Below are 17,099 nucleotides of genomic sequence, written 5' to 3'. Positions count from 1 at the left end.
TTTCAAGTCTGGAAACTTGATATGTTATTGCATTTTGTTGAATAAAATGAATAATAACAGCCATTTAACATGCGTCTTGTTTCATATTGACATTAGAAAAGGACTAAATACAACATGCAAGCATAGTTATCCTTAGTTCCTGGTTTTTTAAAAAAACCTAACCTGCAAAGTGAGAAATGGAACATTTTCTCTTTATCTGTTTGGTTTTTATATTTTTGTTTTTGTTACTTTTATAGGTTCCTGTTTAAGTTAACATCGAATAGGTGAATGTGTTACAAAAACGGTAATCAATCAGACAGGAAAAGACAAATACTACATGGTTTCACTTATATGTGGAATGTAGACATAAAAACCAAACAAATGATCAAACAAAACAAAATGCTCAGTAAAACAGAGACCGAAGGGATAGTTACCAGAGAAGGGTGGGTAGAGTGATTGGCAAAAAAGGTAAAGGAGAATATAGTCTATGTACTGTGAGAAGTGTACAGGGTGACAGATGATCACTAGAATTAGTGTGGTGATCACACTGTAAAGGTCAAAAATGTCTAATCTCTATATCATACACCTGAAACTAATATAACTAATGTAGTAGAATATACCAACTATACCTAAATTTAAAACGTACAGGGTAGTAGCTCCTAGAAATGAGTGAAATACATACCTATATTCCCATGGCTCCATTACCATGGTTTGACATGAAAGGAAGTAGGGCCACCATTTTGAGATTGTCTGACTATCTAGCCGAAAGAGACAATAGTTTCATTGAAAGTTGCAGACAACAACGATAATAGTAAAAACTGCTGTTTTTGAGTATCTGATCCTTATTGGAATTTTGCAAGTATCATTTCTACTTCTCACAATCAAGTTAAAAGGTAGTTTCTATTGCTCCAGTTTTGCAGATGAAGAAACTAAGGTTCTTTAAGGTTAGATAGCCTACTCAAGGACAAATATATATAAATACTGGAAATGGAATTCCTACTCAAATTCTATGTCTCTTTTTGCTATACTTCCACTATTTTAGAAGAAAGAGGGATGACAACAATGAAATTGTCCCCTCTCTTTGCAGGCGTCAGCCTATTAAAAAATTAGGGTCATTAACAATAAAAAAGAAAGAAAAGGAAAAAAACTAAGTACAACAAAAACATTAAGGGGATAGCAATCACTTATATTAATCAGTATTACACATTAAAAATGTACCAGTTCACAGTAATTCACAAAACTATAATTTATATTATATGTCTTTTCTTATAGTGTCATGTTTCATTTATCTTTTTCTAAAGATACTTTCTGAACTTTCACCTTTTATATTTAGGAAATACAATACTTCCCCAGTCTTTAATTTCCTCTCTGACTCACACAATTGACTTAGAATTATTTGTTAAAAATTGATATCACACAAGTGGCTTTGGTTAACTATAACTTCTAGTTCAAATATTAAAACAATCATCAGAAAATTGTAAGAGTACAGAGTAAAAATTTTTAAAAAATGTCAAATGGTAAACTTTGGGCTATGGTACATACAAGGTGCTCAGTAACATTTTGTTTATTAAAAGCAATGACTTCTGAGAGACAATATAACAAGGGACACATTACAGTCTACTACAGTTTTTTTCAAATTATTTTAAAAATAGATGGAGGAAAACACTAAATCAGATATATTTACAACTACAGGAACCGTTCTGTTCCCAGAAATATTACAAAATTTGGTTGGTTTTGTTCCTTCTTGAATGAGTCATAAATAAGGGTTGACTAGGAGCTCAGAAATGCATTGAGAAAAATATTTGTAATATTTTGTGTCAGAAGCAGAATGTACACAGAAAAAAAATTATACAATGGGTATTTAGGAGAAAGATCAGTGAAACAAATTTAATATCCCATTAAATATAAAGCTGCCATACTAAGCGAGCTACAGAATTTACATTTTGATTACTTGAAGCAATAGTGGAGGTGAGCAAGTGGGCTGAAGGAATCTTCAGAATTCAAAGTTCAGAATTACAAGTCACATATGCTCACAGATGCAAATAAGGTATGTGGGGTAAATATATCTGCTATACATAATCTAATGCCAAGACAAAAATTATCCTGGCACAAAACAGACTTCTATAACTTCTCAGTTTAAATCTTCTATATACAATGTCCTACCTGATTTACCTCACTATTAATCTCATGTCTATAATCTTAATAATCAGTGAATCCTAGCCTTCATTTTCTAATTTAAATTGGGTCTTTGGCAAATTCCACTGATGAAAAGTTTGAAATAAAAAGTTAAAATAGTCCTGGCTGGTGTAGCTCAGTGGATTGAGCATGGGCCTGCAACTCAGGCGATCGCGGTTCCATTTTCAGTCAGGGCACATGCCTGGGTTGCAGGCCAGTTTCCTGTAGGCCAACTCCCAGCAGGGGACGCAGGAAAGGCAGCCATACATTGATGTTTCTCTCCCTCTCTCCTTCCCTTCCCCTCTAAAGATAAATAAATAAAATCTTTAAAAAAATTTTTTTTAAAGTTAAAATAGGAAGGAGAGGATAGGAAGACAGATTTCAGAAGATTGGAATGAGGACGTGGAAAGATAGGAAAACACTCAAAGAAAACTGGTTGATAGAGAGAAAGAAGCCGTGAGTTTGTTTGTAGTTGTTCTCATGTTAACAGTATAATCCGGTGATATTTAGTGTGAAAAAGATACTCTGCTAGATGGTGTTTTGGGACTTCTCACCGGTCTGTGTAGTCAACAGATCAATCGCTGATCTGTAAGTCAGCCAAATACGTGTTATCAGTAAAAAATGCAGGGATTAAAGACAAAGAGTGAATCAGTACCTGTGTATTCATAAGTTTTTATTGTAAATAAATAAAAGTTTTTATTTATTTCTAAATAAAAGAAATAAATTTTATTTCTTGAGACAGAAATACATAAAGTGCATTATTCATCATAAAATATTTAGAATTAGAGAAAAGAAACAAACCCTGTTTCCACTAATGCAAAATACACAGAAAAACTCTCAGAAGAAACCATAGATAGAACATAGACTCTGCTTATATTTTGACTTACTATGACCCCATACCATACAATTATAGCCAGTAAATATGTTTCAGAAGGTAAATGTTTCAGAAGAACAAAACTGAAGTGTTGTTTTTTTTTTAATTCTTATGGCTGACTTTGTAAAATTGGGATGAAGTTATCTACACCTGTTACACGCTATCTTAGGTACTTTACACATGTAAATAATAATTTTTTATTTTCCATCTTAGTTTTTATACAGAAACTTCCCTGCTGTGCAAAATCAACTTTTCCTAAAGAAAATAGCAGCAGCTACTTATGAACGACTGGTAAAATGCATTGTCGACAAAAGTGACGATGTGCCATGGCTGGCGTAGCTCAGTGGATTGAGCGCGGGCCTGTGAACCACACCATCGCGGTTCGATTCCCACTCAGGGCACAAGCCTGGGTTGCGGCCCGGTTCCCAGTAGGGGACTCATGAGAGGCAACCATATATTGATACTTCTTCCCTTCCCCTCTAAAGATAAATAAAATAAAATTTAAAAAAAGTGATGATGTATTAATGAAGTAGTGACAATTTACTATAATAGCAGTGACAATATACTATAGTAGTAAACTTGGTACTCTAGTAATTGAGTAGAAAAGGAACACTGATTAACAAATGAAGGAGATGGTACCTTCGAATTATATTTTTAATTCTCATAAATAATACATATTCTTAATTATAATCCTTTGTGTTGCCATCACGAAATATTGTGAATGAACAACAAAGGCCCATTTAAAAGCAACTTTTCTTCCTCTTTCTTCAGTCATTTCTATTTTAAGTCAACATGGAGATACACATACACCAAAATGAATAAAATGAAAAGGCATTAATTAATATATTGAATAGCCAGAGGTAATGAAAATCATAATGGGTGGGTAGACAGTAATAGCTTCTAAGGGAATTTTCTTGTGTCAAATGGGATGTTTGACACCTGTATTAGTGCCTCTGGTAGCCAAAGAAGCCATTATGAATGTATAAAGCATAGATATTAAATAAACTATTTCTTTCTGAGTCTTCCATTTGGATCTGGGAGTGGTAAAATATCACCCTCCCATTGCCTGCCAGGTTGGAGAATCACCTTAATTTTTATTGCAATAACAGATTCCATGCTAAATTATAGGTGTACAAATAGGATGTAAATGATGACAATTAATTTTATACATTCGGTTTTTACCATTGTTCAATATTTCTCTCACAGGTACCACTACGATAGAAAAATATGACCTCAGGACCAATAGTTGGCTACATATTGGCACCATGAGTAGCCGCAGGCTTCAGTTTGGAGTTGCAGTTATTGATAATAAGCTCTACGTCGTGGGAGGCAGAGATGGTTTAAAAACTTTGAATACTGTGGAATGTTTTAATCCAGTTGGAAAAATCTGGACTGTGATGCCTCCCATGTCAACCCATAGGCACGGCTTAGGTAAGAGCTTAATGTTATAGGGCTGGGGTGTCAAACTCATTTTCACCAGGGTTGCCTTCAAAGGGCTGAATGTAGTTTTAGGACTGTGTAAATGTAACTGCTCCTTAAATAGGAGCAAGGAGCTCAGTGCCACCGGGTAGAAATAAGGTGCCGGCCAGATAAAACAAGGTGGAGGGCCGGATTCGGCCTGCAAGCATTGTATTTGTCACCTGTGTTATATGGTATCTGAGAAATGTATAGTTAATAGAGCTTTTGAAAAAGTAAATCTAGCTCTGGCTGGTGTGGCTCAGTGGATTGAGCACTGGCCTGCGAACCAAAGGGTCACAGATTTGATTCCCAGTCAGGGCACATGCCTGGGCTGCCGGCCAGGTCCCCAGTAGGGGGTGTGTGAGAGGCAACCACCCATTGATGTTTCTCTCTCCCTTCCCCTCTCTTTAACTGTAAGTAAATAAAACCTTTTTTAAAAAGTATACATTTTAAAAGTATACCAAAGAAACCACTTTGGTTGAGCACAACTCTGAGTTACATGTAAGGAGGAGGTTCCAAAGAACTTTAAGAAATATGGGGTATGGAACAGTGGGTAAATTTGATTCTCCTCAATATCTCTCAGGTTACTTATGTGTTATTCATGCTATTCTTCATATGTTTTCAATATCATGGTTTTAAAAAACAGAATAATTGCCCTATTTTGAGAATTAAGTATTCTACTGCTAAAAAGTAGCTGATCCAGGTCTGGTATCATTTGTGTCAAATTATTGGATGAATGATTTATGTCAAGTGGTAAATGGCAGACTATATTACCTATACCTTCAGCTCCCTTGTGTCAGTCATTCCTAGACACAGACTAGAAAGTTATCTCCCAGAGAAATCAGAGCAAGTTTTTCAATCTATTGATGTTACTAAAGAGGTTGGATAGGTGATGAGGATATACCTGAGAGGCTTGCCGAGATGTGGAAGAGGGTGGAGCAAAAATTCCATGCATTCCTGGAGCAGACTACAAACAGAAAGGGGATATTTATAGTCTCTAACAGAACAAACGTCTAATGACTCAAAAACCCTGTCTATTTAGTTATCTCAGGAGAACCTTTTTTATCATTCTAATAAAGAGCAAAGATTAAAAAGGCCTACCATAGTTAGCTGACTAAGATTTATCTAAGAGTACATGTCATAGCTCATCTTCCTCTTACATTAAAAAACGCCATTGAGATGATGTCAGAAAAATATCAGCTTCCCTTTTTCTATCACATCCCCTGAAAAGCTGTGTTCAATTGCCTCCTTTGACTTCAATTTTACAAAAATGATACCCTCCTATAATAATAGTAACTATGCCTCAAAATTTCCTGGGGATAAAAGACTGTATTTAGTTTCATATCAAGATCAGTAAATTATCCATGAGTATACAAAAGCATTTAATTAAAAAGAAAAAAAAAACAGTCCTGGCTGGTTTAGCTCCATGGATTGAGTGCTGACCTGAGAACCAAAGAGTCACTGGTTCAATTCCCAGTCATGGCAAATGCCTGGGTTGCAGGCAAGGTCCCCAGTAGGGAGCACAAGAGAGGCAACCAAACATTGATGTTTCTTTCCCTCTCTTGCTCCATCCCTTCCCCTCTCTAAAAATAAATAAAATCTTTTTTAAAAAGCAAAAACCAATTCTTAAGTACTTAGTTGCGTGCATAATGAAAGAATAGCCATTATATGTGTCATACCTATGTGCTCCCTCATGTTGTTTTTTACCCTTTAGGTGTAGCCACACTGGAAGGACCAATGTACGCTGTTGGTGGTCATGATGGATGGAGCTACCTAAACACTGTAGAAAGATGGGACCCTGAAGGCCGTCAGTGGAATTATGTGGCCAGTATGTCAACTCCTAGGAGCACAGTGGGCGTTGTTGCATTAAACAACAAGTAAGTAAACCAACACATGCGTGGGCTTGGCTCGTAGCTCATGTGCTATAGCACTTAAGTGATGTGACCAATCAATCAGTAAGCATTCCCAGTGAGCACAGTATCCTCGGTATCAATAAGGCCTTTGTGGGAATCCTCCCTTTGTTATGATGGAAATATTAGCTTGGCCAGAAAGTCTGTTACACTTTTTCCATACAATAGTACTAGTAGTGCTTAGTTGTCTTTAACTTCAATTGAAACAATTTTGTTAGATTGTATTGTGACAGCTATCATACCAGCATGCATTTAAAAACTTACCAAATTAGCCTTGGCTGGTGTAGCTCAGTGGATTGAGCACAGGCCTGCGAACCAGAGGATCATGGTTTGATTCCCAGTCAGGGCACATGCCTGGGTCGCAGGCCAGTTCCCAGTAGGGGACGCATGAAAGGCAACCATACATTGATGTTTCTCTCCTTCTCTCCTTCCCCTCCAAAGGTAAATCAATAAATAAAATCTAAAAACTTACCAAATTGGTGGATTTTTGTGTAGTCATTTTAATACTGAAGATGGAAGATATGCAATATTTTTGGCATATTATGCTTTATTATTTCAAGAAAGGGAACATGCAACTGAAACCCAGAAAAAGATTTGTGTAGTGTATGGAGAAGATGTTGTGACTGATCAAATGAATCAGAAGTGATTTTCCAAGTTTCATGTTACTATTGACATTTTGGCTAAATACTTTTCTGCTGTGGGGCTGTCTTATGCTTTTTGTAAGGTGTTTGGCAGCACCCTTGGCCTCTACCCACTAAAAGCCAATAGCAGGAGAGAGCTGACATACCCAAAATATCCAAATCAACAAAGCTATTGGTAAAAATGAAAAATGTGTCTTTTATGGAAAAAACCACAGATTTTTGGACAACCCAATACGTGTCTGAAATGAACATTGAATTAAATATTCCATAGTCCCATGCTATTCAAGTGGGGTCCTGCAACTAGGAGCATCAGTATTACTGCAGATCTACATAGAAAAGCTGAATCCTACACTTAGTGAATCAGAATGGGCATTTCAACAAGGTCCTCGAGTGATCCGAGTGCACATTAAATTTGAGAAGCACTTCTGGCTTCAAACCAGTCCCAGTTTTCCCCTCAAGAAGCTTCCACTTGTTACTTACTTAACTTATTCTTGACTTATCAAAACTTTGGCCTGTCTTTGTAATAGGGTACATTTTAGTTTGGATTCTTTATCACATACTCTCTTGAGTATTTAGCATCCCCAACTCCAGGATGACATCTTGTCCCATCATTCTGGATCTTTCCCTCTTCCTGCTCACTTCCCTATAAGAAGGAACTAAGATCTTGAAACCCAAAGGAGCTAAGATCTTAAAACCCAATGAAGTTAGAGGTTATTAAGAACTTGACTTCTTAACTATATGTGCTTTCTGGCAAGAGACCTCTGGAGACAATGACCAGCATATAGGAAAGGCTTGAATGATAATAAATTCAGACACCAGGGTGGGTCAGTGCCAGACAGCACCCTTGTATGTATGTAGTGACCATGCATCAAGCCAATGCCTCTTTACATCAATAGGCTCAGATCGATTTTATCACCTTATGCAAGGAAAGTAGGAAATGTCTATAGTTAAGAGGAGACCTAGAGTTACTGTATCTTAGAGTTTAAAATACTCAAGTCTGATTATCTCTGCCCTCACCTGAAGGTTATCAGGTGACTCAGTAACAATCTGCTACCTATTATCACCATTACAGAACAGGCTGAAATAATCCAATTTGATTATTTTAATTTTGTTTTGCTGATTTGCTGTTGTTCACACTGAATATGAATGGCAGCTGTAGACACATAGCTGAGTAAATGTTTATCCTCTTTACTGATGCAGAATTAAATGCAAATTAGGTTAAAAATATGGCTCATCAAGAGAATTGACATTTTTAAGTCTACGGGAGAAATGTCACAGCTAATATATACTTCTCAGGAAAAAATTGGTTTCTAGGTTTGATTCTATTCCCTTATTTATTTATCAAGTTAACATGTTCCTACTGACAAATGTATATTTTTACTAAATAAAGTAGCACATAAAAACAACATCAATTCTAACGCTAGGTAATTAAACCTATATAGATACATTGTAAGGTTGCTAGAGTTGGTCCTTGAAAACATCCTAGCTTTTTTCCCCTCATTTTCAGTTTTTAATAAGGTATAATTGACAAATACTGCTAATGTTTTCAATGCCTCTTATCTGTATGTAATTTTCCATGGGACGTCCCCATTTGCCTGCCTCCACCCCACCCCTAGCCCCCTTCCCTCTGGCCGTCACCACACTGCCACCTGTGTCTACGGGTTATGCATGTGTGTTCCCTGGCTGATCTGTTCACCTCCTTTCATCCAGTACCCCCTCTCTCCCACCCACGCCTCCAACAGCTGTCAGTCTGTTCCATGTGCCAACAGCTGTGTTTCTATTTTGTTTGCACTTTATTTTGTTCATTTGATACTAAATATAAGTGGAATCATATGGTATTTGTCTTTCTCTGACTTGCTTATTTTATATAGCATAATAGTCTCCAGGTACATTCATAAGGTCGCAAAAGGTAAGATTTCCTTCTTTTTATGGTTGAGTAGCACCCCATAATGTAAATATAGCACAGCTTTTTATCCACTTACCTACCAATGGGCACTTGAGCTGTTTCCAGATCTTGGAAATTGTAAATAACACTGCAGTGAACATAGGGGTGCACACATTGCTTGGAAGTGGTGTTTCAGGACTCTTAGGATATATTTCCAGAAGTGGGATCGCTGAGTCAAAAGGTAGTAAGTTCTTGTGGGGGTGACTTTCCTTGCAAGTCCCCCCATGTGCCACAGATGAGAGTAAACATGACTGAGACATGATCTGCTTGGGGAGGAGAGGTGGCCAGTTTCCCAGAGGAAAAAGGCTTTGAGAAGTGTCCAGTTTCTCAGGGGAAAAAGGCGTTGAGCCCCCTCCTCCAGGGGCTTTTATTGGGTTGTAATACAAAGGAATACAAATTACCATTTACAGGGCTGAAGGATCAAACAGTAGTCAGGAATTTATAGTCAGGAATACAGGGCTGCAAGGATCAAACAGTATATAGTCTGAGTCAGAGTCTGTCAGGCAGAGAGTTTTAGAATTTCCTGCTCTAACCCCCAACAGATGAATAAAAGAACTCTTAGAAGAGCAGATTTCACAGGTTTATCAGGAAGTCTTTGTGATGCCAGATTTTTCCCCAGGACACCCTCTAGCAAGGCAAGGAGCTGCACCCCTCCCCATCAGATATTCAGGCTTAAGGGGATTAGAGCCAGGAAGTGCTTCTCCCAGAGAACAAGGGGACTCGGGCTTTGTCAAAGCAAGGGAGTGAGAGTCCATTGCTCTTTGTTGCAGTCCCGCCCTGAGTCCTTCCATGAAGGCCTCCCAAGTGATCAAGTCTGGCTTAGGTTGCCCCCCAATGTGAGGGGTCTTACCCATCATTGACTTCCGACCAAGCTTTGGGGGAAGGGAGAGGAAACTGAGGCAGCATTTGCTACCAGAGGCAAGCTTTGTCTCCTGTGGTTCACATTCCAGAGCTCACTGACTCATCCTTAGCCACAGTGGGTAGAGAGTTACAATTCCTGAAACCAGGCAGGCAGTCCACAACAAGTTCTATTTTTAATTTTTTGAGGCACATCCATATTGTTTTCCACAGTGGCTGTACCAGTCTGCTTTCCCACCAACAGTGCACTAGGGTTTTCTTATTTCCACAACCTCACCAGCACTCGTTTGTTGGTTTGTTAACCAACAAACATTCTGACCAGTGTGAAGCAGTATCTCATTGTGGTTTTAATTTGCATCTCTCTGATTAGTGACATTGCACACCTTTTCATGTGTCTATTGGCCATTGGTATGTCCTCTTTGGAGAAGTGTCTATTCACACGGTTTGCCCATTATTTAATTGGTTGTTTGTCTTTCTTGTGTTGAGTTACATAAGTTCTTTTTTTATTTTGGACAGTAAACCCTTATCAGATGTGTCATTGGCATATATATTCTCCCACACAATGATTGGGTTCCCTTTTCATTTTGGTGATGGTTTTCTTTGCTGTGGAGCTTTTTAATGTGATATGGTCCCATTTGTTTATTTTTTCCTTTGTTTCCCTTGCCCTAGGGGATATATTGGCAAACATATTGTTGCTCGGGATGTCTGAGATTTTAGTGCTTGTGTTTTCTTCTATGATTTTTATAGTTTTGCAAAGCCTTAAGTTTTTTATCCCTTTTGAGTTTATTCTCATATATAGTATAAGATATCAGTCTAGTTTCATAATTTTTAATGTACTATTCAATTGTCCCAAAAACATTTATTGAAGAGACTATCTTTGCTCCATTGTATGCTCTTGCTTCCTTTGTCAAATACTAATTGACCATAAAGGGGAGGGTTTATTTCTGTGTCCCACCCTGTATAGTCAAGAACCTAAAATGCTTTGTACAAGGTTCTTTCACTTTCATTCTATGCATGAATTGGAAATTATGTGTGTGTGTGTCTTTTTTTCTAGGCTGTATGCTATTGGTGGACGCGACGGAAGTTCCTGTCTCAAATCAATGGAATACTTTGACCCACACACTAACAAGTGGAGTCTATGTGCTCCAATGTCCAAAAGACGTGGGGGTGTGGGAGTTGCAACGTACAATGGATTCTTATATGTTATCGGCGGTCATGATGCCCCTGCTTCTAACCATTGCTCCAGGCTTTCTGACTGTGTGGAACGGTAAAAGAGATTTTATTTTATTTATGTATGTATTTATTTGGTTATTTATTTCAGAAATGAGAAATATGTTTAGACTGCCAGAAGTAGTTCTCCAAATAAGTTTTAATCCTTTCAGAGAATCAATCCTTTGTAAAAATTGCACATTTACCTTTAGTCTCACAATATTCTAAGGAAATCCTCCACCTTATGTGTTTCAGGTTCATCAAAAGAAACATATGAGAAAGAATATGATGTTTTATTGTTTGATAGTCACCCTATGAAATAATAAGATAGCCCTGGCTGGTGTGGCTCAGTGGATTGAGCACTGTCTTGCAAACTGAGGGATTGCTGGTTTGATACCTGGTCAGGGCACATGTTTGGGTTGCAGGCCAGGTCCCCCCTAGGGAGCACATGACAGGCAACCACACATCAATGTTTCTCTCCCTCTCTTTCTCCTCCCCTTCTCCTCTCTCTAAAAATAAATAAGTAAAATCTTTAAAAAATAATCAGACAAAGGGATATAAGAATAAAGAAATGTTATGCCAAGCAATATCTCTCAACCCATTCACCAGCTCAAATCAAAATAACTTTACTGCTTGAAAATTCAAATCAATCATCAAAAGATAAAGCCACCACCACATTACAAAGAACTAATTTCCTAAGGGAGGTGTTAGTAATGTGAGCAATGAGTCCATTGCATTATTTAATTTCCCAAAGGTAATTTCTTTTAATGGGAAATATTCATTTAAATGAATAAAGTATGCTAAGTTTGTTAAAAATATGTCAGTCATATGACTTTGTAGTTATATCATTTACATTCCCCTAAATTTCATTTACATAGAAAATGTGCATGCAAACATAATAGTCAAATAATATTATCGTGAGACCAAATGACAAACTTACAGTCAGTATGGTTATTAGGATTCAGAAGACAGTGATCAGCATTGTGATGGTGTCTTCAGAAGAGAGTCATGGAACAAGTAGAATTTGTAGTTTGTAAACATACAAATAGATGGAGGGGATATCAGGTCTGGGAAAAACATAACCCAAATCATTGATTGTTTAAACATGTGTTTTTTCCTTTCCATATATTTGAAGATATTCTAGTTTTCCTTCTGCTCTTGATTTACAGTTTAATTACATTTTGAAGAGCCATAGCATGTTTTCAACCTTTTTAAATGTATTAAAGACTTGTTTTGGGGTTTAACATGTGGTCTATCCTTCATACAAATATAAAATTAATACGGCAAAGATTTTATGTGAATCATTCATTAAGGAAGTAACTCAAAAGATGTTACAACCAGTTCAAAAGAGTCTTACAAGAAACAACATATAGACAATTAGGTAGACTGAAAAATTGTTAATGGTTGCAAATGTAGTGAACATCCTATTAGGAATATAATGTAATCTTTGAGGGTCATCATTTCTACATGGTAAAGATTAATTCTCCCTCTATAAAGCAAAATTCATTTGTATTGTTATGTAGAAGAATCACAAGAAAACTCAGTTTTCCACAACTTAACTTCTATACCTGTAGAGACATAAGATATGCTTGTTGGTAGAAAGTCAATCGAAGGTGTAGAACCATATTGTTGTACTTCCCAGTAGCTTAAGAGTCTTATCCAATTAAGATAACCATTCAAATGGAACTGTTTCTTAAATCATTACATAAACCTATCTTGGTTAGGTCAAGGATTACTATTTCTAAAATGTGGATGAAAAAACTAAAGCAAAGAAGTCAAGCAAATCATCCTTAATTTCTCTTAGTGGAGAAATAAGTCTATAACTCATTCTTTAACTTCAGGCTCCATTTCAGTTCCACTATATTATACATTGGCAAAAGATGTGTGTGTGTGTCTGTGTGTCTGTGTGTGTGTGTCTGTGTGTGTGTGTTTGTGTGTAAAATCTCCAAAGTAAGGAGAGATAGACAAGCAAAGGAGAAACAACAAGAGAGAGACATGATGCTATTTTAATTTGAAAGTGACACAGTGATTAATTTTTTCTTTAATAACTTCTCCTTTGTTTCTTTATAGATGGTAACCACATTATAAATTGTTTTTTCTGCAAAAGACTCAACATTCCCCTCTTTTTAATCAAGCAGTATCAGGATCAAATTAACATTAGTGGTATTTTTGTATTAATTATCATGCCCAAGCATGACAGTCTTGGGTTTTGGGTGCAAATTTCTCAGGATATCTTTTTTTATGAGGCCTGGTTCACTATTCAAACATGTGTGTGCTCTTATGCTGACTGTAGCCTCAGAGTACAATGGCAATTATGTTGAAGGTTCAGCTTAGCTAAGCATATAGCTATGGATTTTCTGGTTCTGGGATTTATTAGAACATCAAAATTTAAGGCTATATGCCATGTGACATTCAACAATATGCACTGGATATTGACATTATCTTAATTATTGATGATCTCAGACATGATTAAAAATATTACTGGGTATGAGGCCAAGTTCAAATAGAAGCTGGGATCAGATGATTTAGAATATGATTTAAAAGATTAAAAACGTAAATAACAGCCCTGGCTGGCTGGTGTGGCTCAGTGGATTGAGTGCTGGCCTGTGAACCAAAGAATCACCAGTTTGACTCCCAGTCAGGGCACATGCCTGGGATGCAGGCCAGGTCCCCAGTAGGAGGCACATGAGAGCCAACTACATATTAATAGTTCTCTCCCTTCCTTTCCCTCTCTCTAAAAATAAATAAATAAACTATTTTAAAAAATCATAAATAAGAGAAGTAATAGAAATAGAAGGAAATCAGTACAGGCTAATAAATTGATGTCTCTTTTGTAAAATAATTCTTTATCACTGGATTTTACAAATAAGTCAATATAAAGTGAGAGTATTTCCATGTACAATTATATGACTTTTCTTTCATTGTTCATTTCATTTAGATTTTAGTTATGTATTTTTTAAAATAGGCTTTAAATTGTAGGACAGAATTCCTGGATAATATTTTAATTAATATTATTTACTGAATTATCTTTCATTTTGCTTAGAGAAATGTTTGAGTACAAAGAGTTATCTCCAGATTAAAATGGAAAAAATCCTAGGCTCCCATGAAGATAAATAGGAACTCTCATAGGAGAAAAATACAGACTATGGTCACTCTAACCACAAATAGTATTAAAACCAGAATGCAACATTCTATAAAACTAAAAAGCAATTATATTGAGATATACTTACAATATGAGCTCTCATAAAAACACAATCAAACATCTCAATGTATAATGTTGATCTACAGAGAAAAAGAGAAAAATGTAAGCTCTCCCAAAAGCATAATGAGAGAGGGGGCATTTTTCACATAATGTTAAGATGCTAATAAGTGAAATTTTCTCATAGGGAATCTGAGTACTGACCAAACTAATGCATGGTATTTTTGCAAAAAAAATGCATTTTTGCTATGCTTTGAGTGACCTCTGGTAGCTAAAGACAATTTTGTCATGTACTTATCTTTTACATTTATTAGTCAGATTACACTTGTTATTTATAAGGTATTTTAATCCTTTATATTAGATATGTATACACGTTACAAAAACCTATTATTTTTTATTTTAACACTAATGGACTTCTCCTCTCAATTGTATTCCTAACCCCCAGATATGATCCCAAACATGACTCCTGGTCAACTGTGGCTCCTCTGAGTGTTCCGCGAGACGCTGTTGCCGTGTGCGCCCTGGGAGACCAACTCTTTGTGGTTGGAGGGTATGATGGGCATTCTTATCTGAATACTGTTGAGTCATATGATGCACAGAAAGATGAATGGAAACAGGTACTCTTATTAAAAGTATTCAAATTGGAACATTTCTGGTTTGACTAAAGTACATTTATCTATGTTTGGAATGAATTCCATTCTTTTCCTCTTTAGGGTCTAACATTTTCATGAAATTTGTAGTATATGCTTTATCTATGCTATGGAATATCATTAGTCGATCTAATTGAGCATTAGCGAGATCCATCGTTAACGTATATGAACGGGGGCAGAGCAATCCCTTGACTTTGTGTTATCAGTTATGTCACAGAGTAGTGAATCAGATTCGGTAACTCGAGCTTTTCTATCTGGTCAGCATCCTATGTATGTATTAATGACTTGAGAACCAAATAGCAATATCCATCTGCAATATCTACCCCTTCTTATAAGCAGGTACCCAAGGCGAGAAATCATTCTATCTTTTCCTTATACACGTTGTATGAACTTCCATAGTTGTAACTTTTAATCAGTCATTCAAGGAATTCAGTGCACAGTTAAGAGATTGGAATTGAATCCTCCCCAGAATATTGGGCATCTCACAGAAGAAATGATAAGGACAGTATGAGATGGAGCACTGAAAGGACTTCTTCAGGATGCTAAATGCAAAATAGATGCTTTTGGTGGGTTTTTCAATGACAGCTGTAAATTTATTGCAAAATACATAATGGTGTTTTTTTAAATTCAATTATGGGTTAATAAAAATGAAAATACAATGAATTCTTCACCATTTCCATAAAGAGGCAAACTTGGTATTTCATATCTAACTTACCTTATATTGACTTCATAATGTTCTATATTCTACATAGTGAGCTGGTTACTATTCTAAATAAATATACATTCATGCAATTAGAGCTGATAATGGGTTTCTATATCTTCTTTCTTTCAACAATGTGATTCATTAGAACCCTTGGAATCATTCAAATTCTGCCATATTGGTAGTATCACTGCTTAGGACCAGGTAGAAATGGAAGAAAACATTTTAGCAAAGAAGAAGTTAGGTCAAATACAATAATCAAAATGACTGTTAAGCTGGTGCAAATTACTTTTCTGAAAATTGTAGACCAGGACCTATGAGTCTTAGATTCTATTCCTGGCTTTTTGCTGTTTCATTGTGTGATGTCGGAAAGAGTGAAAACGAACTATCAAATAATGGAATTATAAACACTATATGCCAAATTATTTTCATTTATTATCTCTTCACCTTGAACTGAACTCTAACAAAACCTTGAAGGATAACTATTGTAAGCTGTAATTTTCCAAGTGAAAAAATTACTGGAGAGGTGAAACTTAATATCACATTTTGTAAATACTATGTTTTTTTTTCTACCACACTGGACTGTTATCTGGGTTATGTTTTCCCTTGTTTTTCTGCAAAGTGAAGGTCACACTAGAGTAACCGAAGGCTTGATCAACTCCAATATGCTCTATTATGCCAATCACAGAATTATATCATTTCTCTTCTGTATTTGTTTTTTGTGTTAGGAAGTTCCTGTTAACATCGGAAGAGCTGGTGCTTGTGTCGTGGTGGTAAAGCTACCATAGAGCCATCTCATCAAAGGGAGGAAAACTGGATAACTTTAAGAAATAGAGTAGAAAGAAGAGAAGAGGAAAAAACATGTTATTTGCTTCAATTTGTAATCAAACATGGAAATACTTATGTCATTTTAATGTGTAGTTATGATTGCTCTCATTTGTGAAGGTGAAACAAACTTGAAACATGAATTACATATAGGAAGTTAAGCATACGTGTTGTTACGACTGGTAGTATACATGGAAATCTACTTCCCTAAGTTTAGCTTCTTTACTTAAAAGTATTTGAAGGGAATTAACAGTGGCCAAGCTATGAAAGGTTATAGAAGCATTATAAAATTTTAAGTTAAGGGTCTGAGAAACTAAAAGTAGTTTCTATTTCCAGATAACAGGTACTATATTATTCAAAACATAACTAAAATAAAAGAAAGCCTCTAAAGCTTAAAATATAAGGTCTAATTTCATTCTCTTATTCAAACAATATCCCAAATGACTTTGTAATACCTCACATCTATTAATAGGAAACCTTTCACTATGTTGGTGAAGGAAAAAAACACATGAAAAACTCACTGGTATAATTTTTTATGATGATCACAGAATGTTAAAGTGTTCACAGATTTACTCTTTTACAGTTCCATCTTCCAAAGCACACAGATAAATGTGGTATCCCTTAACATGTTGTCTTGTTAGATGTGTGACAAGTAAAATGTGGCTGTACTTTCATC

At 36.1% G+C, this 17,099-nt stretch overlaps 1 protein-coding gene across 2 annotated transcripts in view; it reads left to right on the top strand.

The window, feature by feature from the left end:
* KLHL4 (kelch like family member 4) overlaps positions 1-16,756 on the top strand; it is a 49,174-nt gene extending 32,418 nt beyond the window's left edge. For both annotated transcript variants that reach the window (XM_037061874.1, XM_037061873.1), the window contains 5 exons: positions 4,235-4,459; positions 6,201-6,363; positions 10,895-11,107; positions 14,694-14,865; positions 16,327-16,756. In XM_037061874.1, coding sequence (XP_036917769.1) covers positions 4,235-4,459; positions 6,201-6,363; positions 10,895-11,107; positions 14,694-14,865; positions 16,327-16,386 — 833 coding nt within the window. In that variant the 3' untranslated portion in view covers positions 16,387-16,756. The remainder of the gene's footprint in view (positions 1-4,234; positions 4,460-6,200; positions 6,364-10,894; positions 11,108-14,693; positions 14,866-16,326) is intronic.
* Positions 16,757-17,099: the final 343 nt, after the last annotated feature.

This window comes from Sturnira hondurensis, unplaced genomic scaffold (genome assembly GCF_014824575.4).
Source record: "Sturnira hondurensis isolate 20B ecotype Veracruz unplaced genomic scaffold, ASM1482457v3 Scaffold0013541, whole genome shotgun sequence".
Classification (NCBI taxonomy): domain Eukaryota; kingdom Metazoa; phylum Chordata; class Mammalia; order Chiroptera; family Phyllostomidae; genus Sturnira; species Sturnira hondurensis.
This window is presented reverse-complemented; position numbering and strand designations above follow the sequence as displayed.